General features: G+C 37.5%; 1 protein-coding gene across 3 annotated transcripts in view; it reads right to left on the bottom strand.

Annotated features, from left to right (window-relative positions):
* The window catches only part of TBC1D14 (TBC1 domain family member 14), a 115,773-nt gene extending 89,444 nt beyond the window's left edge, over positions 1-26,329 (bottom strand). For all 3 annotated transcript variants that reach the window (XM_031942741.1, XM_031942743.1, XM_031942744.1), the window contains exons 1-2: positions 25,849-26,329; positions 16,948-17,683 (exon numbers count right to left, since the gene is read on the bottom strand). In XM_031942741.1, coding sequence (XP_031798601.1) covers positions 16,948-17,683; positions 25,849-25,888 — 776 coding nt within the window. In that variant the 5' untranslated portion in view covers positions 25,889-26,329. The remainder of the gene's footprint in view (positions 1-16,947; positions 17,684-25,848) is intronic.
* Between the last annotated feature and the right edge of the window lie 1,267 nt (positions 26,330-27,596).

The following is a 27,596-nucleotide window of genomic DNA, read 5'->3' as shown; positions in this document are numbered from 1 at the left end:
GAAGGGAGTACAGGATAGTTAGATGCTACTAGCAGAATGGCATGGGAAAGTAGAATGATTCTGGACAGGTTATTGGCAAGAAAAGGAAGATACTCAGTAGAGCCCTGTCAGAAGAATTAGCAGAGAATTTAGGGATTAATTATTCATCCTGTGAAAGGAGATCTGTGCAGAGGTTAATAGATTTTTATGAAGTGGGATGTAAAATGTATTAGCCAAATTTGAGAAAAGGATGTGGAAACCAGATTAAAAAAATTTTTTAAAGGGGGAAATTGTGAGAAATGGATGGGCACTTATTTGGTTTCCACAGTTATGAAAATTAAGTTGGAGAAAAGAAACAAACCTGAAACACAAAAGGACATCAAGGAATAATCAAGGGTGAAGGTTGTTTTCCCCCAAAAGAATGTCGTTGGGGACAGGTACTGATTTTTGTAATCAGCTATAGTAGCCTGAGATTTGAAAAGAATCTTAGGTTTTCTGCCCTTAGCCCTCCTCTGTTAGCTCCTGTTAGCTTCCCCATTTAGACTATAAGTTCCTTTGAAGCAGGGACTGGCTAACTTTTGTATCATCCAATTAATGGGAAATTAGGGAAGGGACTTGTGCTTTAGGAGACAAAATAAAATGTTGCCTTTGGAGTGTCAAAGCTGTCTACTCAGCTAGGCACCCATTCTTGCAAGAATGTAAAAATAAAGTTCCTGTATTCATTAGTGAATCAGTGGAGTTCTTGGTAAGATAGATGATTTCTTATAACTATATAAAGACAGGTAATTTTTTTTCTTTTTTGTTTTGTGAGGCAAATTGGAGTTAAGTGACTTGCTCAGGGTCACACAGCTAGCAAATATTAAGTATCTGAGACCAGATTCGAACTCACAACGTCCTCCTGACTCTTGGATTGATGCTCTATCTACTGTGCCATCCAGTTGTCTCAATACAAGTATTTCTAATACATATAAGTTCACATAAACATATACAGTCAGCCCTCAATTACATTTATTTCTTTTCATGTCAATAGGAACTATTCAAGTATACTGAAACCAATCATATTTAAGTCAGGCAACTTTTCCCTTAAGACAGTTTCAGGATACTTCCAAGAAATCAACCCACTATGATCAAAGAGGAAGAAAATTAGTAACAGAATAGTATTATAGTATTCAGATCACTGCCCCAGTTAGATATAGACATGCTGCATTTTGCCATTTTCATAATGAATGCCACAATAATTCATCAATCCTGCTCTTCTACTTTATTATCACTTTCCTATAACTGCTGAACAACCAAAGCAGAGTTACCTGTCTGTCTCACATTTACTTTGTGGGGAAAATCAAATAATGAGCTAGAACTAAGGGATCTGCTGACTTCTCCTACCAAAGGAAACCTGCTCAAAACTTTTGGAATCTGAAAGGAAAAGAAAACCTCAAGGTAAATAATAACGTTCAAATACACACATGGACTTAATTCATTCCTTCCTTTGCTATATTACACACAGAATCTGGTTGAAATCAGCCTTCAGAAGAGATATAAGCAGAACAGATGGCTGCAGAATGGCACAACTCTGAGGAGATTTAAATGTAATCATTTTGCAATTTCTCCCAGCTCCCAAAGCAATAATATTGAAAGGGGCACAGAATGCCCACTGTGCTCGGCAGCAGTGTCAGTGGTTGTGAGAGCCTAAGCAGCAAAGGAGGATCCAGGCCTTCAGTCAGCTCCTACAGGAGCAGAGGGATAGGACCATAGCCTCCATTTCTACATTCAGTCTCCTCCCCTACCCCAAGGAAGCTTGGATGGTATGGAGTGGAGGGAAAGGTGTAAAAATCAAGTTCCTCTCAGAAAGTGAGAAGCCCTGGGCTGGGCTGGGCTGGGCTGGGCTGACAGGTTTTTCCACAGCTGGAAGTTCTACTTGCCCCTTTGAGGAACTGGGTGGGGAGGGACAGTTTGACTGCATACTGGAGATGGTAATCCTTATAGGAAAAAATCATTCAGCAGTTTTTACCACTCATGTTACCTTCTGGAATGAATTAATGACAAGTACTGAGGCACCAATGTATATCTATAGCAAAAATGTCCTCCTCATTAGAGCAATAAGATAGAGAAATTTTAGTTAAATTAACTTCAAAATGCATACAATAATAGAGATGACCTATTAAGACCCATTCAAGACTTACATACAAATACAAAGTACTCTTGGGGAAAAAAAAAATAATTAAAGGTACATTCATGATTCATGGTTAAGCCAGGTCAATATAATAAAAAATTATATTACCTTAACTAATTTACATACTTAGTACTGTAACAATGATTTATTGATGTGGAAAAGATTCATTTCTTTGTGATTTCCCACCCCACCCCCTCCTGCCCCTCCAGTTAATGTACTTACCCTTTGACTCACAGATCCTGGTCCCTCTGAATTCCAATAGAAGATCTGGAAACTGTCCCAGCCCCACCCGGATCTGAGCCAACTTTAGGGCTACACCCAAAAAGCCCCTCTAGCTAAATCTCCTATTATAAAAGGGCCTCGTTGGGAACCCCCCTCTTTGCAGAGGCCCCAAACATTCTAGCCACGTAAGAACCTTCTGTCCACTGGACCCTCTGTCCGGTGCCCTCCTTATCTCTACCTTCGCTTATTTCCTTAACTATGCTTTAACCTTGCTTCCAAACCCAATAATAAACCTCTTTTATCAATCTAGCTATTCGGGCAGATAAATGCTTTTATTGGGGACTCGCTACTAGACCTCATTTACCGCAGTATCCTTGCCCCGAATCCAAGGGGGTTGCAGGGGAGCCCTGTTTGACTCCCTGTAGCTCAAACCTGCCATTAGACTTCAACTAAACCCTAATTTCATTTAGGTCCCCAAATCTAGACTTCAACATTTACTGTGTAGAATTTGGCAATCCATAGGAAGAAGAACTATAGTTTGATCCTCTGCATTAGGTACAAGGATCTCCTGATTCAGCAAACTTCTTCTAACCAGTAAAGAACAACACCTTAGTGTCTTAGAGAGTTACCCAGAGCACCAAGAGGTTAAGTAACTAACTAGCCCATAATACAATGAGCCTCTGTCAGAGGTGGGACCTGAATTCAAGTCTTCCTGGCTCAAAGTCCAGCTCTTTATCCACTACACAAAGTTTTCTCTCAAAGTAACATCAATAAGTTGGAGGAACAAAAAGTCTATAAGTGAAACTGAACAAAAATTAGGAAGGACAGAAAGGGAGCACTTTCAGACCTCAAATCATATTGTAAAAATAGTAGCTGTCAAAGCCATTACTAATTAAAATATGGAAAAATAAAAGATATTATAACCTAAGAATATAAAGTACTTGAGTAAAAACCTTCTATTTGATAAGAATAGTTGAGAAAACCGAAAAAAGAAAAACAATTTAGGTCAGCATTCGTTATAAATAATCGCATCAATTTTAAAAAGAGGAGGATGAAAAGAGATCTATTTTGTGACTAAGGGGAGAATTCTTAACCAAACAATCTACAGAAAAGGTCAATGATGATAAAAAAGGAAATTTTAATGGCAAGAAATTGAAAAATGTTTGTATCAATAAAGTTAGGATGAGAAGAATTTCTAGGACTGATTATTTATGAGCAGGGTCCGATATCTAAGATATAGAGGGAATGAATACAACTATAAAACCAAAAAGCCTTTACTACTTGATAAATTGTCAAAAGATATGAAAAGTTCTCAAAATAATTGCAACTATGGACAATTATATGAAACATTGCTCTAAATTATTGGAATAGAAAAGCAAATCAAGACAATGTTGTAGTTATATATCCAGAAATTTGGCAAAGATTACAAAGGATAAAAATAGGTAATATTTATTAATGAGCTTCAAGAATACCAGCAACCTAGCAATCGGTTACACTGTTGGCAAAATTACCTGTTTGTAATTACACAAGTGATCAAAATATCCATATTCTTTTGCCCTGAAATCCCATTGTCAGGCATGTATTCCAAGGAAATCAAAGACAGGAAGGAAGGCCAGATAGAGAGATAGATATACAGATATAGGATATATTCACAGCAACACTTTTTGTCATAGCAAAAAACTAGAAGCACTATAGGTGTCCATCTGCTGAGAAACAGCTAAACAAATCACAGTACACGAATGTAAGAATATTGTTGTTCAGTAAGAAATGACTATGACATTCAGAGAAACAGAGATTTATATGAATAAATGCAAAGTAAAATAAATCAAGAAACATAATATTCACAATAACAAAAGTATGTAAAGGAAAAAGATTCAACTGAACAATGCGTAACGTTAATGGCCTAAGTTGTTCTCAGACAAGAGAAAATGAACTTTTCTTTTGCTGAAGAAGCAGACTACAGGTATGGAATGTTATATCTACTGCCAATAGATGATTTGGTTGGTTTTGCTGACTTATTCTAATTTTTTTTACAGCAACACTGGTAGAATATTGATAATAAAAAGACGGATCTCTGGTTTCATAGGAAGCTTGGGACCATTAAAATAATATTTCAATTTTCCAGAAGGCGATACATTTGACTCTTCCCTTCTTTAATTTTGGGCCCAACTCATTTTCTAGATGTACTTATTTCCTGCCCCAGACATATCCAGATACATTAACAGGCTGGGCCAACAAACAGTCATCCATTTGATCTTTCTTGTGTTGATAATCAAGTCAAACTTTTGAGTTATTATAAAGCTCTTAGAGAAGGCCTGCAATGTTCTGGGACTTAATAAAATCTGCAAAACCGTGCATCTGGGAAAACTCACTATCAACAGGTAATCTCTTCAACATGAATTCTACCAGATCATCCACACAACAGCTGACCATCTCTGGCTAGTCTACATTTTCCTGTTTTATGCTTTGTTTGACATGTAATATCAGAAAGACATAGAACAGGGCTGTTTCTCTAGTTTTATTTTTTAAGGAAATCTTGAATGATTCTGCTATATGAATGGGAGATGTTGTTCAGTCATTTCAATCATGTCGACTCTTTATGATCCCATCTGAGGTTTTCTGGGCAAAGATACTGGAGTTATTTGCCATTTCCCTTTCCAGTTCATTTTTACAAATAAGGAACTGAGGCAAACAAGGTCACATAGTAAGTGTCTCAGGTTAGATTTGAATTCATGAAAATGAGTCTTCCTGACTCCAAGCAAAGTGCTCCACCTAGTTGTCCAGATGGGAGATATCTTGTTTAATAAAAGGCCTTTTAAGGTGATTTGCTCTTCCCAATCAAATGCTTCTTCATAATCAAAAATTAGCCAATTCCCTAACCTTAATTCAAAATTGCTAAGCACATGGTTTGTTGTTTATTGCTTGTGAAATATTGCTTGTTCCTTTATACTCTCAATTAGGGATGCCCTTGATAATTCACATAAGATTTAGTACAAGTTGAATAGAAAAATTTGTAGTTAGTTATTAGGTTCTCTTGGCTGACTTATTTGGGTATTAATAAAGCTTAATTTTCCCATCCCTTTGATATGCTTCTCTACTCTCAGATAATTTGTACTTTTATCCTTCAATGCCCATATAACTAACTATGTTAACTTCCCACACAGATCACCTCAATATGCAGTTTGGTGAAGCCAGCCACTTTCCATCTCTTTGTTCTCTTTAGTCTTTTTCTCTCCCTAAATAAACCCAGACAATATTAGGATCCACAGTAATGATCCCACTGTCCCAGATAGCATAAATAATGCTATAATAATTTTTTACATTTTTTAATGTGGAAAGTCCTACATGAGCTCAAAGTGAAATGTACTATGTACATAGTGATAGAAAAGTTATGGGATGATCATCTGTGAATGACTTTGCTATTCTCAGCAATACAATGATCCAAGACTACTCTGAAGGACTTATGATGAAAAAAGCTAACCATAAAAGAACTGTGTGTATATTGAAGCATACTACTTTACTTTTTTTTTCCTTGAGGGGTTTTGTGTGTGTGTGTGTGTGTAGGGAAAGCTATATTTTCTTATACAACATGATTTTTATGGAAATATTTTGCATCACTTCATATTGGCCTTCTCAATGAAGGGTATGGAGAGGAAGGGGGAGAATCTGGAACTCAGAATTTTAAAAACAAATATAAAAAACTGTTTTACATGTAACTGGGGAAAATAAAAAATATTTAAAACAAAACAAAAATTAATTCTTCTTGTCTCTACACCCTTGGGCTGATATTACAGAGTTGTATTTCTTGCCAGTCTTTGTTTAAATTAGTTTTATTCTCTAAATGTTTATTTTTTAGATCATTACTATCTGTTATTCTTCTTTGTAAGATTTTACGAATTAGGTATTCTTATCCACTGCTGTCTTTGTTTAGCATCTCTTCAGTTAGCAAGTCAGTCAAATGTTTGCAGAGGTACTTTCTGAGATCTTTTTCCGACAATTCATGTTACTTGATTGTCTTTGTAAAATGAGTTCAATCATTATTGATGTCTTTTCTATTATCTATTAATACAAGAAAAATTAAAAGCTTAATATTTTCAAAAATAATCATAAGGTATTTAGATTCCTATATAACTACTTTCCTTGGACAATTGGAACACTAATGGACAATTTTTTTTTTCATCTAGTTGGGGTAGGAGAGGGAAGAAAATGAGCACACAGAGAAGAGTCCATTATTTGATAAGATTGAGGGAGATGGTAACTGGACTGAATAAAAGAGAAAAAAGAAGGATTTTGTAGGCTTGAAGATAGCTAAGTACATTTGCAAGCAAACAGAAAAGAATCAGCAGAGCTACTAAAAGTACTCGAGAGAGTAGGGATGATTGCTGGGGCAAGATCTTGAAACAAGCAAAAAAAAAAAAAAAAAAACGGAATCAAGAGCACAGGTGAGGAAATGTGTGAGGTGAGAGAATTTTTGCCTGTGCAATAAGTAGAGAGGGATATATTGTCGTTTAAGATAGAAGGAAAACACTAGAAACAAAGGTCAAGGAGTTAGTTTTGAATGTTCTCAATCTTTCAATGAAACAAATAAGTTGTCAGTTGTTACTTGGGGTTTGAAGAAAGGAAAAAGTTTATAACAGTAACTGTAAGAACTGAGAAAGAAAGACTGCCAGCTAAAGTTATATACTATAAATTTATAGTCAATGAAATTGGCTTTTAATTCATCTATTCTTTGTCAGTATTTTCAAAAATAACTGGCTATGAAATATATTGGGACTTGATAGGAACCCATAATCACATCAACCCTAGGAGCATATGATCCTCACAATACAGAAAGGATAGCTGTGACATTTTGAAGCAAAATAGAGGCAATTACACCTATTCTTATGCAAAAAATCACTACATATATTTTCTGATTATACAATTCCTACTTTGGGGTCAATAGTGCTCAAGGAGTACTAGTACTTGTGGTTTGGTGTCCATCTGCTATCCAACTCTCACCCATAGTACTAAGAAGACATAGCATGCACAGTGCCCATGAAGCAGCCACACTCATATTCCATCTTGGCAGATGAGTTAAATCAGACTGAGAATAACCAATGAGCTTCAAATTCCATGTGTGTTAGGGGAGTGTCTAACCCAAGCATTTGAAGCCCACCCTAGTGAAATGGGCAGATAGGAACATTTTGTTTCAACAAATCATGAGGCAAAGGAAACAGGCCCTTTGGAACACTTAGTTTGGTTGGACAGACACAGACACACACACACACACACACACCAAAAAAAAAAAAAAAAAAACAGGTCATCCACTGCATCCAGAGCTAATATCAGTTGTCTTGGCTTTTGTCCTGGCAAAAAGGAAAAACTTTTATCTTCACTCTAGGAGAGAGTGAAGCTGACAACTTCATGCAACTCTGCCTCACTTAAATCCAATTTACATATGAATCAAAAGGCATCACCCATGCCATTTAATTTAATTTTACTACTTCATTATTTTAATTAATAAAATTAATATTTATCATTGTATTATTTGTCACTTTTTATCACTGTTTTGCTATCTTATTATTTTTACCTGCCTCAAAGTACTGTGGCAAAGGGCTAGTTGAGAAAACAGCAGTTATGGATATACTGGGAACTATAGTCACAATCCTGTACATGAATGGCCGTAGGCCACAGACTCTTCTCATTGTCCTGAGGCAGCAATGGGATTCTGCAATCCCTTGGGTATCTGAGTAGCTTTTTAAAGGACTGTACTGCTTACCTCATGGTATGAGGAAGGACTAAAAAAGGTGCCTTAAAAGTTGTCTGCTTCACCTAACCCTGAACGCATGCTGTGTCGAAACACAAAAACATGTACAAAAACTCTGCAAAAATGATTCCACTCACCATTGGTACATGGAATGTGCACACATTTGTGGACTGACAAAGGTAATATGTGGCACCAAGTTCTGGACCAATCACAGACTTATTCTCTCCAAGCTAAATATACCCATTCAACAAAAGTGGGAGCCTCAACACATGACAACCATCAGAAGACCAAACATCAACAGATTGGCACATTTCTCCTGGATGTGAACAGCTTGTTCCTGACTTGGAGGGAAAACTGAGCCAATGCACTTTTGTTAACAATGGAGCAGAAAAGGACAGTTTTCGGAGATATGTTATATAATAAATACCACATTTACTCGTCTGGGCCAGAACACTTGAAAACATCTATCTGTACTGCTTTAATTAGAATTATGGGGAAATTCAGAAACAATTAAATGACAAAGAAGAATAATTTAGGAATAGTTCTTCCATCTTTAAAAAGGTAGCATTTACTAAGAGAAATCATATTACTTTGATGCAGACGCAGAAAAAGGTTTTGACAAACACAGCACCCATTCCAATTAAGACACTGGAAAACACAGGAATAAATGAAGTTTTCCTTAAAATGATAAGCAATATCTATCTAAAGTTATCAACAAGCATTATCTGTAATGGAGATAAGCTAGAAGCCTTCCTGATAAGATCAGGGTCAAACAAAGATTCCCATCGCCACCAGTATTATCTAACATTCTTCTAGAAATGTTAGTTTTAGCAATAAAAGAACAAGAAATTAAAGGAATTAGAACTGGCAATAAGGAAGCAAAACTATCATTTTTTACAGATGACATGATAATAGACTTAAAGAATCCTAGAGAATCAACTAAAAACTACTTGAAATAATTAACAATTTTAGCAAAGTTGCAGGATATATAAAATAAAATATAAAATAAACCCTCATAAATCATTAGCATTACCCAACAAAGCCCATCAGCAAGGAATAGAAAGAGAAGTTCCATTTAAAATAACTGTAGACAATATATAATATTTGGGAGTCTACCTGTCAAGACAAACCCAGGAACTACACGAATACAATTACAAAATGTTTTTTATACAAATAAAGTCAGATCTAAACAATTGGAAAAACATCAATTGCTCATAGACAGAGCTAATATAATAAAAATGACAATTCTATCTAAGTTAATTTATTTATTCAGTGCCACATCAAACAAACTACCAAAACTTATTATATAGAACTAAAAGAAATAATGACAAAATTCATCTGGAAGAACAAAAGGTCAAGAATATCAAAGGAATTAATGAAAAAAATGCAGAGGATGTAGCTTAACTCTACTAGATCTAAAACTATTATAAAGCAGTAATCATCAAAAGTATTTGGTACTGGCTAAAAAACAAGAGTGAGGGGGATCAGTGGAACAGATTAAGTATACAAAGACAGTAGTAAATGACTATTGTAATCTACTATTTGTAAACTCAAGACTCCAGCTTCTGAGATAAGAACTATCTGGCAAAAACTGCTAGGAAAACTGAAAAATACTATGGCAGGAACTAGACATAGATCAACATCTCACACCCTATACCAAAATAAGGTCAAAATGGGTACACGTTTTAGACATAAAGAGTGATACCATAAGCAAAGTACTCCCTACTTTGTACCTACAAAGTACTCCGAGCAAGGAATAAGTTATTTGTCAAATTTATGGAGAAAGGGAAGAATTTATGATTAAACAAAAAATGCAAAAGGTATTTTTATTATATTTCATTTTATATAAATAGATTAAATTTAAATATTTTTGCCCAAACAAAACCAGTGAAATTAAGAAAGAAAACAAAAAGCTAGGAAACAATTTTTATATTCAGTATTTCTGATGGAAGCCTCATTTCTTTAAATATAGAAAGAACTGGATTTGTAAGCATACAAATCATTCCCCAATTCATAAATAGGCAAAGAATATCAGCAGACAGTTTTCAGATTAGAAAAAAAAAGCTATCCATAATTATATGGAAAAAATGCTCTAAATCACCACTGATTAGAGAAATGAAAATTAAAACACCTCACATCAGATTGGTTAATATGACAGAAAAGGAAAATGATAAATGTTGGAGAGGATGCAGGAAAATTAGGACATCAATGCATTGCTGGTGGAGTTGTGAACTGCTCCAACCATTCTAGAAAAAAATTTGGAACTATCCCTCAATGGCTACAAAACTGTGTATACCCTTTAATCTAACAATATAGCCCTACTAGATCTATATCCCAAAGAAATCATAAAATAAAGGGAAAGGACCCACACAGACAAAACTATTTGTAGCGGCTCTTTTTTGGGGGGCAAAGAATTAAAAATTCAGGGAATGTCCATCAACTGGGGAATGGTTGAACAAGCTGTGGTATGTGAAAGTAACAAAATGCTACTGTTCCACAAGAAATGATGAACAGCCAGATTTCAGAAAAACTTAAAAAGGCTTGCATGAAATGAACGGAGTGAAGTGAACATTGTACACAGTAATATCAATATTGTGTGATGATCAATTACGACAGATTTGGCTCTTCTCAGCAATTGAATGATCTAAGATAATAAGAGACTTTTGATGGAAAATGCTGACCATATTCAGAGAAAGAACTATGAATCTGAAAATACTATTTTCACTTTTGGGTAAGTTTTGTTGTTTTTTTCCCTTTCTTGTATTTTTTTTCTTTGTGTTCTGAATCTTCTTTCACAACATGACTAATTGGAAATATACTTAATATGAATGTACATGTATAATTTATATCATATTGCTTGCTCTCTCATGGGGGAGTTAGAAAGGAAGAAGAGAGAAAAATTGATGAATTGATGTGATGAATGCTGAAAACTATCTTTACATGTAATGGGGGAAAAATACTAAGAAGTATTAAGAAAAAAAGCAGTGTCTAACTCCATTAAAAGTAAAGTGTAAGCAAATATTATAGAAGTGCAATATTCTTAGCTTGGTAATTAGGCAGATGAAATTCAGTTTTACACAGATACCCTGAAGGCTTTTTATGTGCCAAAGACCTTTCTCAACCACTCCGTACCAATGGAGCCACCTTGTTTAGAGATAAAGACATGATCCAAGAAAAATGGGCTGAATACTTCCATAGTGTTCTCAACAGATCACCATTAATCAATGCTGAAGCTACTGCCTCTACCTCAGGCTCAAGTCAAACTCTCTGTAACTGAACTTCCAACTGAAGAAGAGGTTTTGAATGATATCAGGCTCCTCTCATGTGGCAAGGTCCTGGTGCCTATTCTATTATGGCAGAGATCTTCAAGGCAGGGGACCCACTGCTCATACAAAAGCTAACAGAAATCTTCCAAGTTATATGGCAAGAGCAGGTTATTACTCAGAAAGGCAAGAACCAAGGATGCTCTTACTGTCCATCTATGTCAAGGTAAAGGAGATAAGTTGTTCAGTGACAACCATACCCAGGGTCTCTCTCTCTTAGGCATTGCTGGCAAGAATCTTGCCAGAGCTCCACTTAATAGGCTCATCTTTTACCTGGAAGATGGTCATCTACCTGAGAACCAGTGTGGCTTCAGAAAGGGCCAAGGAATGGTAAAAATATTGTTTGCTGCCCAACAACTTCAGGAGAAATACCAGGAGAACACAGCATTCATTGATCTAAATAAAGCATTTGATATGTCAGCCATGAGGACTTGTGGAAGATAATGATGAAATGTGGTGGCCTAGAGAACCTCGTTAAGTATTGCATACCAGTTTCATGATGGCATGCTTACATAGGTTTTAAATAATGGACAATGCTCTTTGCCTTTCTAGTTAACCAATAAAGGGAAAAGCAGGTTTGCGTGCTTGCTCCTATGCTTTTCCCCAATGTTGTCAGATGCCTTCAAAGAGGATAAAAATAGTATCAAGGTCATCAATAAATTTTTTAACTTGAAAAGGCAAAGACTAAAGTGGAGGGAGAGTTGGTACATGACTTTTTTTTTTAATTAATAGTTTTTGATTTTCAAAATACATGCAAAAATAGTTTTCAACATTGCAAAACCTTATATTCCAAATTTTTCTCCCTCTCTTTCTGCCACTCCCCCCTCCTAGACAACAAGTAATCCAATATAGGTTAAACATGTGCAATTCTTCTAAACATTTTTCCATATTTATCATGCTACACAAGAAAAATTAGATCACAAAGGGAAAAAATGAGGAAAAAAAAAAAGAAAGCAAACAAACTGTATAGAGCCACAGATAGTGGGGAAACTCTCAGTGAGGTATAAGACTCTTCAACCCAGAGGTAACCTGCTGACAATATCTGGTTCTGCTCTCATCTCCCCTTGGGGTGTCTCACCCTTCCTGAGAAGTCAGGAATGGAGGGCATGACAACCTGTGTTCTACTTGAAACAGAGATACTTGCAGCAAAAGAAGCATTTGCATATTAATAGCAGGGTGGTTATAGTTGTCACATACTCAGTGTGTTGTGGTGATATAATGGTACCATAGTTAGCACATGGTCAGAATGCTATAGTGATGTAATTATATTAAGGCATTTTAGGGCTGAAAGAACTTAAAATAAACGGACTTCATGTTTGACCATCCACATGGGTCCCTGCCTCATCACTCCTTCACTAAGACCAAGGCCTTGAGCTAGTCCCGAGATCCTCCAAAAAGCTAGTCTGAACAGTATTATTTTGGCATCCCAGCATGGGGGCTCTAGAAAGCACACTACATCAAACAACAAAAATGGTGAAAATACTATGTTGTGATCTACATTCAGTCACAGTTTTCTCTCTGGATGCAGATAGTTCTATCACAAGTCTGTTAGAATTGGCCTGAATCACCTCAATGTTGAAAAGAGCCAAGACCATCAGTGTTGATCATGACATAATCTTGTTGTTGTTGTGTACAATGTTCTCTTGGTTCTATTCACTTCACTTAGGTGCACAACTTTTTGTTCACAGATGATTATGCACTCAACGCAGTCTGAATTTGAGATGTAACAAAGTTTGGATCAATTTTCTGCTGTTTGTGCTAATTTTAGCATGACAACAAAAATAAACCATAAGTTTTCCACCAACCAGCACCACACCATCCATTCACAGAACTAACAGTTACAACAAATAGAGAAATACTGAATACCACAGATAAATTCACTCACCTTCAGAGTAGGCTTTCCAGGTATATAAACCTGGATGATAAAGTTGATAAACACATTGCTAGAGCTAGCTCAGCATTTGGGAGGTTTCCAAAACATGTGTGGAAGAGAAAAGATATTAGGCTGCTTACCAAACTGAAGGTCTACAGAGCTATTAAGCTGACCTTGTGGTATGCCTGTGAAATCTGGATATTCTACCACTACCATGCCAGAAGATTGAACTGCTCCCATCTGAATTGTCTTAAGAAGATTCTGAAGATTATTTGGCAAAGGTTCTAAACATTAAGGTCCTTTTCTCAAGTTAAGCTACCAAGCGTTCAAATTCTATTACAGAGTTTAACTCCAATGAGCTGGTCACTTTGGCCTTTTTTTTTTTTTTTTTTTTTTTTGCATTTGAACAAAAAGATTATTTTATGGAGGACTCACACAAGGAAGATGCTCATATGGTGATGAAAAGAAGTTATACAAAGACATGCTCAAGATCTTTTCTTTTTTTTTATTTATTATAATAACTTTTTATTGACAGAACCCATGCCAGGGCAATTTTTTTACATTATCCCTTGCACTCACTTCTGTTCCGATTTTTCCCCCTCTCTCCCTCCACCCCCTCCTCCCCTAGATGGCAAGCAGTCCTATATATGTTGAATAGGTCGCAGTATATCATAGATACAATATATGTGTGCAGAACCCAACAGTTCTCTTGTTGCACAGGGAGAATTGGATTCAGAAGGTATAAATAACCCAGGAGGAAAAACAAAAATGCAAACAGTTTACATTCATTTCCCAGTGTTCTTTCTTTGGGTGTAGCTGCTTCTGTCCATCATTGATCAATTGAAACTGAAATGGGTCTTCAAGATCTTTTCTAAAGAACTTTGGACTCGATGGTAAGATTTGGGAGACACTGGCACAAGACCTCCCAGTATGCTATCTTCATATCAAAGAAGGTGCTGTACGTTATAAGCAAAACAGGATTGCAATAGTTCAAACAAAACATGAGGTGCTTGAATTTAGAGACTTCTCCACTCCAAATATTTATATGGACTTTCTGTGCCTGATCTACAGCAACTCCTTCCAAGTTTGTATTGATCTGACCAGCCAGAGTAGACATACATAATGACTGACATCATGATGTCATTTTGTTCCTCTTTGAGCATGAAGAACAAACAACAACAATTATACTTTTAATATCTTAGAAGAAAAAATGATCAGCAGCACTAGAATTCTCAGATTCCTATACATATTATCATACTGAGATTCTACAGAACACAAGAAACATTGCTTTAAATCTTAAAGGAGTTCCAGCATAGTTCAGAAACAGCCAGCTCAAGGATATCCAATGCTCATTTCTTACTTTTATTCCACCACTCTTATCCTACATAACGCTATGTTATCGATTCACTCCTTGTCATCACTATTACTCAATTCCTAATTCTATAGAAATGTCCAATTTCTAGCCCCTGAATTCTATACTTCTTTAAAAAACAAAACAATTTAACCTTGTCTTCTCCTGAGCTAGTCTAAGTCTGTTTGTTTGTTTGTTTGTTTTATTTTTAAGTTATTAGTAGATTTTTCTGGAGCATGAAATCTAATCAAAAGGCATATCAATAATATGGAACATTACAGCAAGGGCAAGATGTACAAGTTTAAAGACTAAGAGTTTAGGGAGATTCCTTTAAGTAGGGGAAGGTTTTATAGCATAATAGCAAAAATGATCACACTTTGGTCTCTTAAATCCTAGCACTTTATTTACTATAATATTATACGTTGCCATTTCTTTTTAAAGGGAAAAACTGCTCTAATGTTAATGTCTCAAACTTATAATAGACTAAAAGCAGTAGTGAAACTATTGTGTGGGTTTTTAATTCTATAAGTATAAATATTAATTGAAGAATTTATATTAATTATATTATAATATAATTGAATTATAATGACTATTATAATGAATATTTTAGTAAAATAAATATATAACCAATAGTTCAAAATCCATTTTTTCCTTTGTTGAATTATATTTTATGGCAATAACTAATAACAAAATTAAGATGAAACATTCTTATATCCAAATTACCATAGTAATACTTTACTCCAATAAATAAGAATAAAAGAGCATGAAACTAGAGCAAACCCCATTTAACCCATCATGTAGCTTTAATCAAATTGAATATCATGAAATATAGCCAAGAATTTGAAGGTAAGTACAAGAATCACTCAATTTCTTTGAGCTTGGTTTTCTTCATCAATAAAACATCTCTGAAGTCCTTTTGAGCTATAAAATTCAATCCAAACAAAAAAAGAAAAAATCCTCTGAGCACTGAGGAAAATAGCCAAAGAATTTAATCACTTTACTCCCCAGGAGTAGGTCAGCCATGGAGCTGGTTGATATAAATTAAGTTTACTAATTTGTTTAAATGAGATATCCTTTAAATATGCTTTAAATTATATAAGAAAGAAGATAAAAGCAAATGACAGTAAAGACCATGGGAGAAGTCTTGGAGAATGAGCCATGATGTAGGTATAGCTGACAATGATAGAGAAATTCACAGCATCACTAACAGCTTAGGGTCCCTTAACTACAGCAATAAAGAGGCCCACCTACCGTCAGTACTCTGGAATATGAAGAAGATTACCTAGATTCAATTTATTCTATTTAATAAAGTGAAGAAGTATGTTGGAAAGATTTTCTTAAAAATTGTTTTGCTGAGAAATGTTTGTGGCAGCCCTCTGTGTAGTGGCCAGAAACTGGAAACTGAGTGGATGTCCATCATTTGGAGAATGGCTGAATAAATTGTGGTATATGAATATTATGGAATATTACTGTTCTGTAAGAAATGACCAGCAGGATGATTTCAGAAAGGCCTGGAGAGACTTACATGAACTGATGGTGAGTGAAATGAGCAGGACCAGGAGATCATTATATACTTCAACAACAATTCTATATGATGATCAATTCTGATGGACATGGCCCTCTTCAACAATGAGATGAACCAAATCAGTTCCAACAGAGCAGCAATGAATTGAACCAGCTACATCCAGTGAAAGAACTATGGGAGATGAATATGAACCACTACAGAGAATTCCCAATCCCACTATTTTTGTCTGCCTGCATTTTTGATTTCCTTCACAGGTTAATTGTACACTATTTCAAAGTCTGATTCTTTTTGTACAGCAAAATAATTGTATAGACATGTGTACATATATTGTATTTAACATATACTTTAACATATTTAACATGTATTGGTCAACCTGCCATCTGGGGGAAGGGGTGGGGGGAAGGAGAGGAAAAGTTGGAACAAAAGGTTTTGCAATTGTCACTGCTGAAAAATTACCCATGCATATGTCTTATAAATAAAAAGCTACAATTTAAAAAAAAAAATTGTTTTGCTGCCTTAAAGTGATAAACTTTAGCTAAGAGGAAACTTCACATATTAACTTTTTCACCAGTGCTAAATAACTGAGACATTATAACATATGAGCAAAGCAAAACTCAGCAATGTAAAAATGATGTTTACTCCTTATGACATAAGACAAATTCATCTCTTTTCAGAAGTGATATTTAACCAGCTTAAGCTCACCACTAGCACTAGCTCTTTTTTGAAAACTATGAAGTAGTATCACAAAATTACAGTACCTTGTAAAGAAGTTAGCAAATGGTCCCAATATTTTTGATTTACTATCCACTTCTGTTTCATCATCACAGGCATTCAGTTTTTGATCACCGATTTCTTTTGCAGGGTTTAATGTAATATCTGAAAAATGAGCTTCATCGGTCTCAAGCTTCACAATCGCACTTGAATTACTGGTGACCATCAAGTCTAAGATATCTTCATTGCTAACAGATAAGGTTGTGGACAGTTCAGTACTGAGACTTGATACACTGCATACGGAAATATCATCACTTCGAGTCAGAACTTTAGAGGTGGGACTATAGAGCTTCACGTTGTCATACCCGGTTCTTGGGAAAGTAGAAGACTTCCGTACACGATGCTCCCGTTCAGTGTTTGTGGAAAGAGGAGGCACATATGACGGGAGCGTGCCTGCACTCTGAAAAGTTCGATCAGGGACAATTTCTGGCTCAGATGGTTTTCTTTTAACATTTAACACGCTACAGTGGACAGGTTCTGGGTCCCCTACTTCCAGGGTTGGAATACCTGAATCCACTGATTTAAGGCTATGTCTATCATCTAAATCGCTGAGTTTCAACTTAGGTTTATAATCAGGCAATGAAAGGGATCTAGGGGTCTTTACATTCAAACGTTGAAGATTCTGAATATGATTGCCTGACTTCTCATCCAGAACTTTCAATGAGCTGAAACCATTTGTTGAGGTGGAAAAATTCCCATCGGTCATCTTGGTCCAAGAAGTAACTAGATAAAAGAGTAAAGTTAATGAAATAAGATGAAAACACATTAGAATCATCTTATACTCTACTACAAAACCCCATTTCTTCCTCTCCTAATCATTCCCATTACACTGGGGGAAGAAATAGTCTGCATACCTAACCGCTTGATATGGACTTCATATTTATTTCCCTACCTCCTCAAAGGCATTGCCAAACTGAAATGCATTACCAAGAGAATACCATGCAACTAAAACATTTGAAACTAGCCAAATTAAACATTTGTACTCCCTGGATATTTCCTTGGCAATCATTTCACCATTTGGACCAGGGATACAATCTAGATTGATTTTAATTTGTTTAGCTTTGGAATTTCCATTTGACAGTCCTTACACTCCTGACCAGTGAAGGCCTCTCCTGGTCAGCTCTGGCTATACTATACTTCATTTCCAAACTATCCAGCTTTTCTCCACCTACTTCGCCCCCACCCCGACCCGGAGGCAACTGGGATTAAGTGACTTGCCCAGGGTCACACAGTTAGAAAGTGTTAAGTATTCAAGGTCACATTTGAACTCAGGTCCTCTTGACTTTAAGGCCAGCACTCTATCCACTGCACTATCTAGCTGCCCCTCCAGCTACTTTTAAGACACTCTACTCCCTCTTCCTACTTTCCAGTTCTGAAATCATAATCAATTCAGTACTGTCATTGCTACTGCAAAGAATATACCAATCTACTACCTACAGCTTCATTTGACATCTCTGTATCTTTTCAAATTAAAATCCCCTCTCATATCACCATTCTCCTATATACACTGCCTCTTTCTATTAAAATAGCAGATTGAAAGCAAGAATTATCTTTGCTTTTGTACTTCTATTTTGTGGCAGGACTGCCACAGTCCTGTGTAAGAAAAGAGTAAATGCTTTTTCAATCGTTCATTGTCATAAGAAAGCTATATCTAGCTCAGAAGGCCATATTTTAGAGGTCTAACCAGACTATTTTAGTGGTGGCAAAGAGTTGAAAGGATGCTAACTGCTTAATAAGTTATAATGAAAAAGATGGTTTCAGAAAAGCCTGGAAGGACTTATATGAACTGATACAAAGTGAAGTGAACAGAACTAGGACAATCTTTTTTATAACTTTTTTCATGTTTTAATATTTTTATATTCCCCAGTTCCATGTAAAACAATTTTTTACATTTGTTTTTAAAACTTTGAGTTTTAGATTCTCTCCTTTCCTTCCCATACCCTAACATTGAAAAGACATATATGAAGTTATACAAAACATTTCCACAAAAATAGAACAATAATTTTACACAATAACAGAAATATTGTAAAGATGTGACCTGTGTCTATTCTCCAAGAGCCAGTAGAGCCCAGCAAAAAGAGGTAAATATTCACTGCAAGTTGACTGAGCAGGTGATGAATTTTTGCCACAACAATTCACGAAGCCTACCCACTAAATCACGGAGGGGTTATAATATGAAAGAAAATGGAACGATAAGATCAGGGATCTTTTAAATAGTAAGATATAAGAATATTTGTGTCAGGCATTTTGGTGTGTAGTATTTGATTTTTCCTCTATTAAATTACAGATTCCATAGAGAGAGGCACTATCTCTTAGATTATTTTTACATAAGCCCCCACATCTTCTCAACTAGCTAGTTTTGAACATAATAGAGATGCTTTTAAAATGGCTACTAAAACTAAATAAGACCTAAGGAAACCAGGCTTCACCTCAAACTAAACATGTCTAAAACCAACATGTCTTCCCCTCTCCCAGTTCCCAAGCTAATTTGACTTTCCAAATATCCCATTCCTATTAGTGGTATCACCATTCTTAGAATCTCTCACCATTCAAAAAACATTTATTGAATTATTCATGAAAAGTGACTAAGTTATCCATACCCTTCTACTAGACATATATAACAAGCAAATAAGAAACAGAAACAAGAACAAATGTCAGCAACACTCTATTAAGTACCACAGAACTAAAAACAAAATAGTGTCCATTGATTTAAGGAATGACTGAAAAAACTATGGCATATGAATGTCATAGAAGAAATGAGTAAAGAATGTATAGAAGCATGGAAAGAATTATATGAAACAATGTAAAAGGAAACAAATTGAATCAAGAGAAAAATATACATGTTTACACTCTAAAGCAGAAGTTGAATTCCAAGTAACATAAAAACCAGTGAGGACTACAGATAATGAAACATACTTCCTCCTTAATGGCAGAGGTGGGAAACTACTAAAACAGAATGAAATAGGCACTGTCAGACACAGTTTCTCTGTCAGATATTTTTACTTAATTTTTTCTTTTTTGCTACAAGAGAGAGTCAAATCTGGAAGTGAGGGGCAAAAAAAAGATGATATAAAGATAAACAGTAACAATATAACATTAAAATACACTTACTGAGCGTCTATCTTTTACAGAGGAAGAACTGAACTCTAGGCTGAGAAGGGCATTGAAATATGGTATCACCCTCAAGGGATGCATTAGAATATAGTAGAACACAATTCTCAAACTTTTAGGGATCTTTTTTATATTCTTAGAAATTAGTAAGGATCCTCCAAAGAGTTTTGGTTTAAATGAGTTACAACAATCAATTCTTATTGTTTTTAGAAATTAAAGTCTTAGAATTATTATGAAAATTGCCCTGAAAGGGTCTCGAGACTGCATCACACTTTTGAGAACCACTGTAGTAGAATATATGCTCACAAATAATTATAATTTGAAATAGCATCCTACTAAGTGTATAGTGTAGGTCACAGTGACATGAAAATGGGAGTGAAGGGGAGGAGTGGAACAGGAAAATTTAAAAAGTTTTAAAAAAATACTTCTGAGTAGAATGTAAAAGTATCAAAGGCAAATACAAAGTATTGAGAGTTCAAATAAAGGTACTCCAAGGTATAAAATTCTGGAGTTATCTTTGTCACCAATTCTACTCATCTCTCACCTTCAAGAGATTTTTTTTTTTAATTTTACCTTCAAATAATTCTCTAATTCCCTTTTCTCCATTTCCTCAATTCAGACCTTCATTACCTGACTCTTAGCTTATAGAGCCCTTCCTACCTAGTCTGCTTATACTCAGTCTCCCCAACCCTAAGTGCCTCAAACACTACACTTGTACTGACATTTCTAAACACTCACAATGATTCCCTATTTGTGACACAATTAATCCAAATACTCCTTTGCTTGGTTATTCAGAGCTCTTCTCCCATCTCAGGATATTAGAATGTCTCCTTTCCTTTAAGGCCCAATTTGGATTCTATTTGTATAAAAATTTCTCTTATTTTTTTTTCCTACTTCCCTTATTCCTAAATGAAAGAGATTTTTCCCTCCTCAGATTTCTCAGGGCACTTTCCCGGGTCTCATTTTCAATTTAAAGATAGAAGAAGAAAAATGAAAATTTTGTAAGTACCCACTACGTGCCAGGTAATGTCACTTTTCAAATATTATGAGGGAGAGTAAGATACCTATATTATTATCTATTATTTATCTACATTGTCAGAATAGAAGTTTCTTGTTAAAGGGACTTATATATGACTTTGTCTTGTACTTTGTATACAATATTTGTTAAACATCTATTGACTTGGTTTGAAAATTAAGAAATATAACCATCTTTAACCCTGATCTATGGAAGAGTAGACACTAGTCCATATGGTTAATAAATAGCAAAGTCAGAACTTTGCAGGTAGATGGTGCAGTAGCTAGAGTACCCTGGACAAGTTACATCTTTGGTTTCCTAATTTGGGAAACTGGAAATGGCAAACCACTCCAGTGTCTTCACCAAGAAAACCCCAAAGGGGGTAAAAAAATTGGACACAGTTAACCAACCCTTCCCCCAAAAAAGAAATAATGACTCACAATCTTATCTTCAGATTTGAGGTTTAATATTTGTTCTTCTGTTTTATTTTTTAACCCTACTACTTCTCAGAATAAAACCCATTTTCAATGTTACAGATAACAGCAGCCAAGAAAATTCTTTGAAAGTGTCCATTTATCCAAGAAACATTCACTGAGCACGTTCTATAAACAAAATGCTGTTCTATTTATTATAATGAATACCTTAAGTAAGAGGAAAAAGATTCAGAAACTAGTCCAAGAAACTTTCAGCCAAGTTGGCTTAAGACATATTGTACACCTGTACACAGTCCATTGCACCTAAAGCAATTGTCTCCTAACAATCTTATATATCCAACATGGAAATTTTTTTTATCTCAAGATGATGCTGAAAACCCTACTGTTCAAAATCATGATTTACTGCTTTGCTCTTCAAAAGTATTAACTGGGTACCACCTTTTATTTATCCAAAAAATAATAATGCTGTAAACAAAATGTTATATTGGGAATAATACATCATTTCTTAGATACATGTAAACTATATCAAAGCCTAATTTTCTGTTAATAAAAACTTCCAAGTTAAAAAAAAAAGTTTTAAAAGCAAAGTGTTCAAAAGACAAAATACTGCCCCCAAGCGCAATTTGGAATTAGGTCCAAGGGACTATCAGTATAACCTTTTGATCCAGCAGTGTTGCTACTGGGTCTGTAATCCCAAAGAGAAGACAAAAGAGGGGAAAAGATCTACACATGCAAAAATGTTTGTAGCAGCCCTTTTGTAGTGGCAAGGAAATGGAAATTGAATGGATACTGAATAAGTTATAGTATATGAATGTAGTTGAATATTAATGTTCTTTCAGAAATGATGAGCAGACTAATTTCAGAAAACCCTGGAAAACCTGTTCCATATACTGATTCTAAGTGAAGTAAGCAGATCCAAAAGAACATTATATATAGCAACAACAATATTATGTGATAGTCAATTATGACAGACTTAGCTCTTTTCAACAATGAGGTGATTCAAGACAATTCCAATAGACTTGTGATAGAAAAAACTATCCCTTCACTAATTATTTCTAAATCATCTTGTCTGTACTTGTACATAGTTGTTAACATGTTTTCTTCCTGTAAGACTGTGAGCATCTAGAAAGCAAGTTGAATCTCAAGCACTTAGACAATGATTAGCATAGAGGAAGCATATAAGTATTTGAAGGGTTTTTATCCACATAAAGTAGAGAAGAAATTTCATTTCTTGACTATAATGCATATATTTCAGGAGGCCAGTGGACTTAGATGGGAAAAACTAATTTTATTTTCAGTAACTTCTAATTTAGCTTTTCCTTCATTATGAATTCTTTTCAAAATTTATTCCAATTAGAGCTATTTCAAGGTGAAAGAGGCTACCTCAGAAGAGTTGTTTTATTCTTTCTGAAGAGTTTCAAGTAATGGCTGGATTGACCACTTGTCAAATATGCTTTAGAGGGAATTCTTGTGCATGCAGGAAGTGGATTAAATAGCCTTTGAGATTCCTGCCTATTCTAAGATTGATTTTGATTCTAAAGTCATAAGATTAATCCCAGATCTACCCTGGACCTGTTATATTCCCTGTCAAAAACAAATCACTTAAGGTAAGGATAACATCTCAGTCATGCCATGGACCAGATTTTAGTAATAAATATCCTGAAATCAAAGCCAAGTTCTGCTACCACTTAGTGGAAGAAGGGGAGGAGAAATCATTCAATGGAGTTTCAAGGGGCAAAGGTTCAAAAAGGAGGTCCTCCTTTCTGCAAAGTCTTTAATCAGAGACTGGAAGATTTTGATTGTGTTTTTTTTTTTAATAGTAGGGATTCTTTTTAGGTTAGGGTAGAGCAAAATGACCCCAGAGTTCCTTTCCAATAGTCAAATCTGGGATTTTAACACTATTTTGAAAATGCACATATATTTTTGCGAGCCTTAAAAATCCTAGCAACTTGTTTTTACAGTCTTTTCCTTAAACAGAATATGAAGAAAATCCATCAAGTCCTCCCACAACAGTGCAAATCACTGAAATGAAAAACAGAGATTACTATCTAGATAATTCAGATTATTGAAAAACTCAACACAAAAAACTCCCTTTTATCTACTCTAAATATGGAAATGTTACCACCATTTATCCCACAGTTTTTTCTAATCTAAAAGTGTACTTTCTATTTTTAAGATGTACATTCCTACACAGATTTGTTTTGGTTCTGATATCTCTGGATTTCTGTTCTGGAATGGAAGTTGTAGATTACTTGTTTTCTATTGGATGAACAATTTGCAAATTTACCAAGCACTTCTAAAGAAATTCTTCATCTTTAATGTGTCGTGGACTCTTTTGGCAGTCCGATTCATACAGCCCCTTTTCACAGTAACATTTTTAAATGCATAGATTACACAGGATTACAAAACAAACCAGTTATATTGAAACACAATCACCAAAATAGTTTGGGTTTTTTTGTTTTGTTTTTTAATTCACAGTTCATGCTGGTTAAGAACCTCTATTAAGAATGACATAAGAATCATTGCGCCTGGACCTCTTAAGTGTTGATGGGAAGTACACAAATAGCTTTTAAAATTTTAGCAACATTTTCCTATGAAAGCTAAATATTCCCTAAATCTATTTATACCATTTGCTTAACAAGTCCTGTTAGCATAATGAAACGTAATGCAAATGAAGGACATGGTTATTAAGTATTTAAGATTGGAGGGGGGAGGGAGTTAAAAATCCAAAGTAATGATGTTTTATTATGACTAATTAATCCTTCCACTAGGAGAATGAAGGACAAACAAAAGCTTAGGAAACTAGAACTCAAGGAAGTTGATCTGGCTTCAAGGACAAAAGAGGGCTCTAATAAGTTGCCCATTTTATAGTGTTAAAGATTTAGACCAGAAACTGAGACCAGAAGCTTTGTCTAGCCCGGGGGTCACCCAGCTTGTAATTGAGTGGGAATGTGAATCCAGGTCTTTTTCTTACAATTTTATGTGTTTGTTTGTTTTTTTTTTAACTTGAAAATAAATAATATTTTTATCTGGTTTACCAACATTGGATAAAAACACTTCCATATTCATTGTAGATCAGAAAACAAGAAAATATGAACCGCACCCCATTCTACTTGTCTGGATCTCCTGGTCTTTTTTTTATTATTATTATTATACCGTATTCAACATGGCAATTTCCAAGCTGTACTGTTTGTCTATATTCTATGAACCCTGGTGTAATCAACATATCATAAGCTGCCCTGCTTATCTGGAATTCCTTCTGGCCTTCTTTCTCTATCAAGGGAGGTAGAGATTGGGGGTAGAGGAGATGGTCTATTCATCATATCATTTTCCAAACCTTCCTGCTTATGTGAGATTCCTTCTGGCATAGCACCATTTTCCACTCATCGTATCACTTTCCAAACTATCTTATTTGTCTAGGCTTTCTTCAGGCTTTCCATGAACCCTGGTTTATTCAAGTTGTCCCATGTTGTCCTGCCTGTCTAGCATTCCTTTGGGAATTGCTTTCTAAGGGGAAGCATGATCATTTTTTGACACATCACTTTCCAAGCTATCCTGGATTCCTTGGATTCCAGGATTCCTTCTGGCCTTCTCAGTTAATTCCAGGAGCCTATTGACCATATCACTTTCCCGGTTATCCAGCTCATCTAGGATTCCTGCTGGCCTTCTAACTCTACTAAGGGGGACAGGGAAGGAGGGAAAGAACTGAATGCCATGTCACTTTCCAAGCTAGCCTGCTTATCTGGGATTCCTTCGATCTCCATCAAGAAGGGAAAGAGGCGTGGGGGAGGGAAGGAGGGAGGGAGAGATCTGTTCAGTGACATTTTTCAAGCTATCCTGCTTATCTGGGATTCCTTCCATCACCATCAGGAAGGGAAAAGATCCGATCTCCATGTCACCTCTCAAGCTGTGCAGTTTATCTGGGATGCCTTCTATCCCCATCAAGAAGGGAAGCAGGGGAGGGAGGTAGATCCGTTCGCTAGGTAACTTTCTAAGGCGCTCTGATCACCTGGGATTTCTTTTATCTCTATCAAGAAGAGAAGGGGGAGGAAAGGATCTGATCATCACGTCCCTTTCCTGCTCCTCTGGATTTCCTCCTGGAGTTCGGTTCCGTCTACGCATCCTGGTCTTGTCCACACGTCACCTTCCAAGCTAGCCTGCGTGTCCGACTTCACCCCCGGCGCCCCCACCCCTGCGGCCAGAAACAAACTTTTCCCGTAAATGAGTCAGGGAGGACCCCCGGGAGCACGCCCCCTCTTCCTCCCCCCTCCCCCCCCTCCCCCCGCCGCGGGTCCAGGAGCATCCCGGCGGGCGCGCGGGCTCTTTACCTGGGAAGCCTGGCCCCGCGCAGCCCTCCAGCTCGGCCATCGGGCTCCCTCCTCTAGTGGCCGTTGCTGTGGCTACCAGGGTCGGGAAGCTGAGCCGGCGGCGGCGGCGGCGGCAGCAGCAGGTGGTGGAAGCGGCGGCGGCGGCAGCAGCAGCAGCCGGGAGGCGACTCCATTCTCTTCGCCCCCTGCGGGCTGGCTCTGTGCAGCCGGCCTCCCTCCGAGCCCCTCACCCTTCTCCCGGACCCCGAGGCTGCTCCCCCACCATCCCCGAGGGGAAGGGGGCAGTCCGCAACAACTTCTGGCAGAATTGTAAAAGACGGAGGGAGGGAGGGAACGCGAGAGGGGGGAGAGGGGGAAGGGGGAGGAGCAATGGCAGCGCTCCCCCGGGATGCCCCGGGGCGGGAGGAGGAAGCGCCTCGGCAGGTGCGCTCGCCCGGCAGCCCGCGGGGGTTCCAGGAACAGCTCCCAGGTCCCTCCGCTCCCTCCTCCCCCCCCGCGGCTGCAGATGCGGCGGCTACCTCCACCGAGCACTCCTCCCTCCGCGGCTCTTCCATGAATGGCTCTCCCCCCGCCCCTGCTCGGTGGGAACTTTTCCCACTGGTCAGTCGGCTCGGGGGCGGGGCCAGAGGCAGGCCCGCCGCGGGCTGCCGCTTTTCCTCGCCGTCCTTTTTCCCCACCCTCGCTCCTCCCCGCCCCGCCCCCCAGTTCCTGTGCCAGCGGGGCGCGGAAGACTGACGGCGACTCTGGGAACGACGAAGCCCGAAGATCTACGCGGAAGACTGCGGTGAGGCTGACGCGCCCCACCCTCATTCCCGAGCCCCCGCGGCGCCGGGACCTGCGGGGGGCGGGGGGAGGGGGCGAGGGGCGGGGGGAGGGGGCGGGCGACAACGCGTTCCCCGCCCCCTGGCTTACCTGAATTGTTCTCCCCGCAGCCATCTTGAGCGCCCGAGGCAGAGCGGGAGAAGGTGAGCTAGGGGGAGCTCGAGCCCAGGCGAGAGGAATCGAGGCGCCGAACGCATCGACCGCGTTCCCCTAACCTTGGAGGGCGCGAGCCAGGGCGAAGGTCCACTTATGACTCCCTTAGGCAGGGAGAAAAGGCAAGCCCGAGATAGCCGAGGAGGCTGCCCCGATTTCCTGTGTAATTCATCCCCCTGCCCTTTCCCACAAAATAAGAACGATGATAGAATCTCCGACTTTACCTAGCCAAAGATCCTTTCTACTTGATCTCTACGCCCCACCCCCACCCCCATGGAAGATCCCCACCGAGCAGGAAGCCACGCCCATTCCCCCGAGCAGGAAGCATTCATTAGACGCCTACTGTATACCTTGCTTGGTACTAACCACTTAAACTGGAGGAGCTCAGTGTCATCCCCAAAACAAGCGCGAACAGTATCTTAGTGTCTAAAGAGTGAAAGCTCTGAGGAGGCAACAGGTAAACAACCACGAGACAATTTGATTGGACGGATGGTCACGATGGATAAGCACAGATGGACAGGAGGTAGACAGTAAGCAGGTGGATGTAGATACGGACATACATAGAGTTGGACGGATGATCCATTTAGGTAGGCAGGTAGAGATATAAATGGGCAGATCGCTAGACAGATGAGTTCGTAGACAGAGAGGAAGAGCATTTATTAAGTTTCTGTCATGCACTACAAAGTCTTAACTCACCACGAAGCTTTCTTCTGCTTCGTGGTTCCCAGATCCGCCCTCTGAATCTCTTTCCAGTCACAGCCTTTAAATATTTG

The sequence above is a fragment of the Sarcophilus harrisii genome, chromosome 6 (genome assembly GCF_902635505.1).
Source record: "Sarcophilus harrisii chromosome 6, mSarHar1.11, whole genome shotgun sequence".
In the NCBI taxonomy this organism is placed as follows: Eukaryota; Metazoa; Chordata; class Mammalia; order Dasyuromorphia; family Dasyuridae; genus Sarcophilus; species Sarcophilus harrisii.
This window is presented reverse-complemented; position numbering and strand designations above follow the sequence as displayed.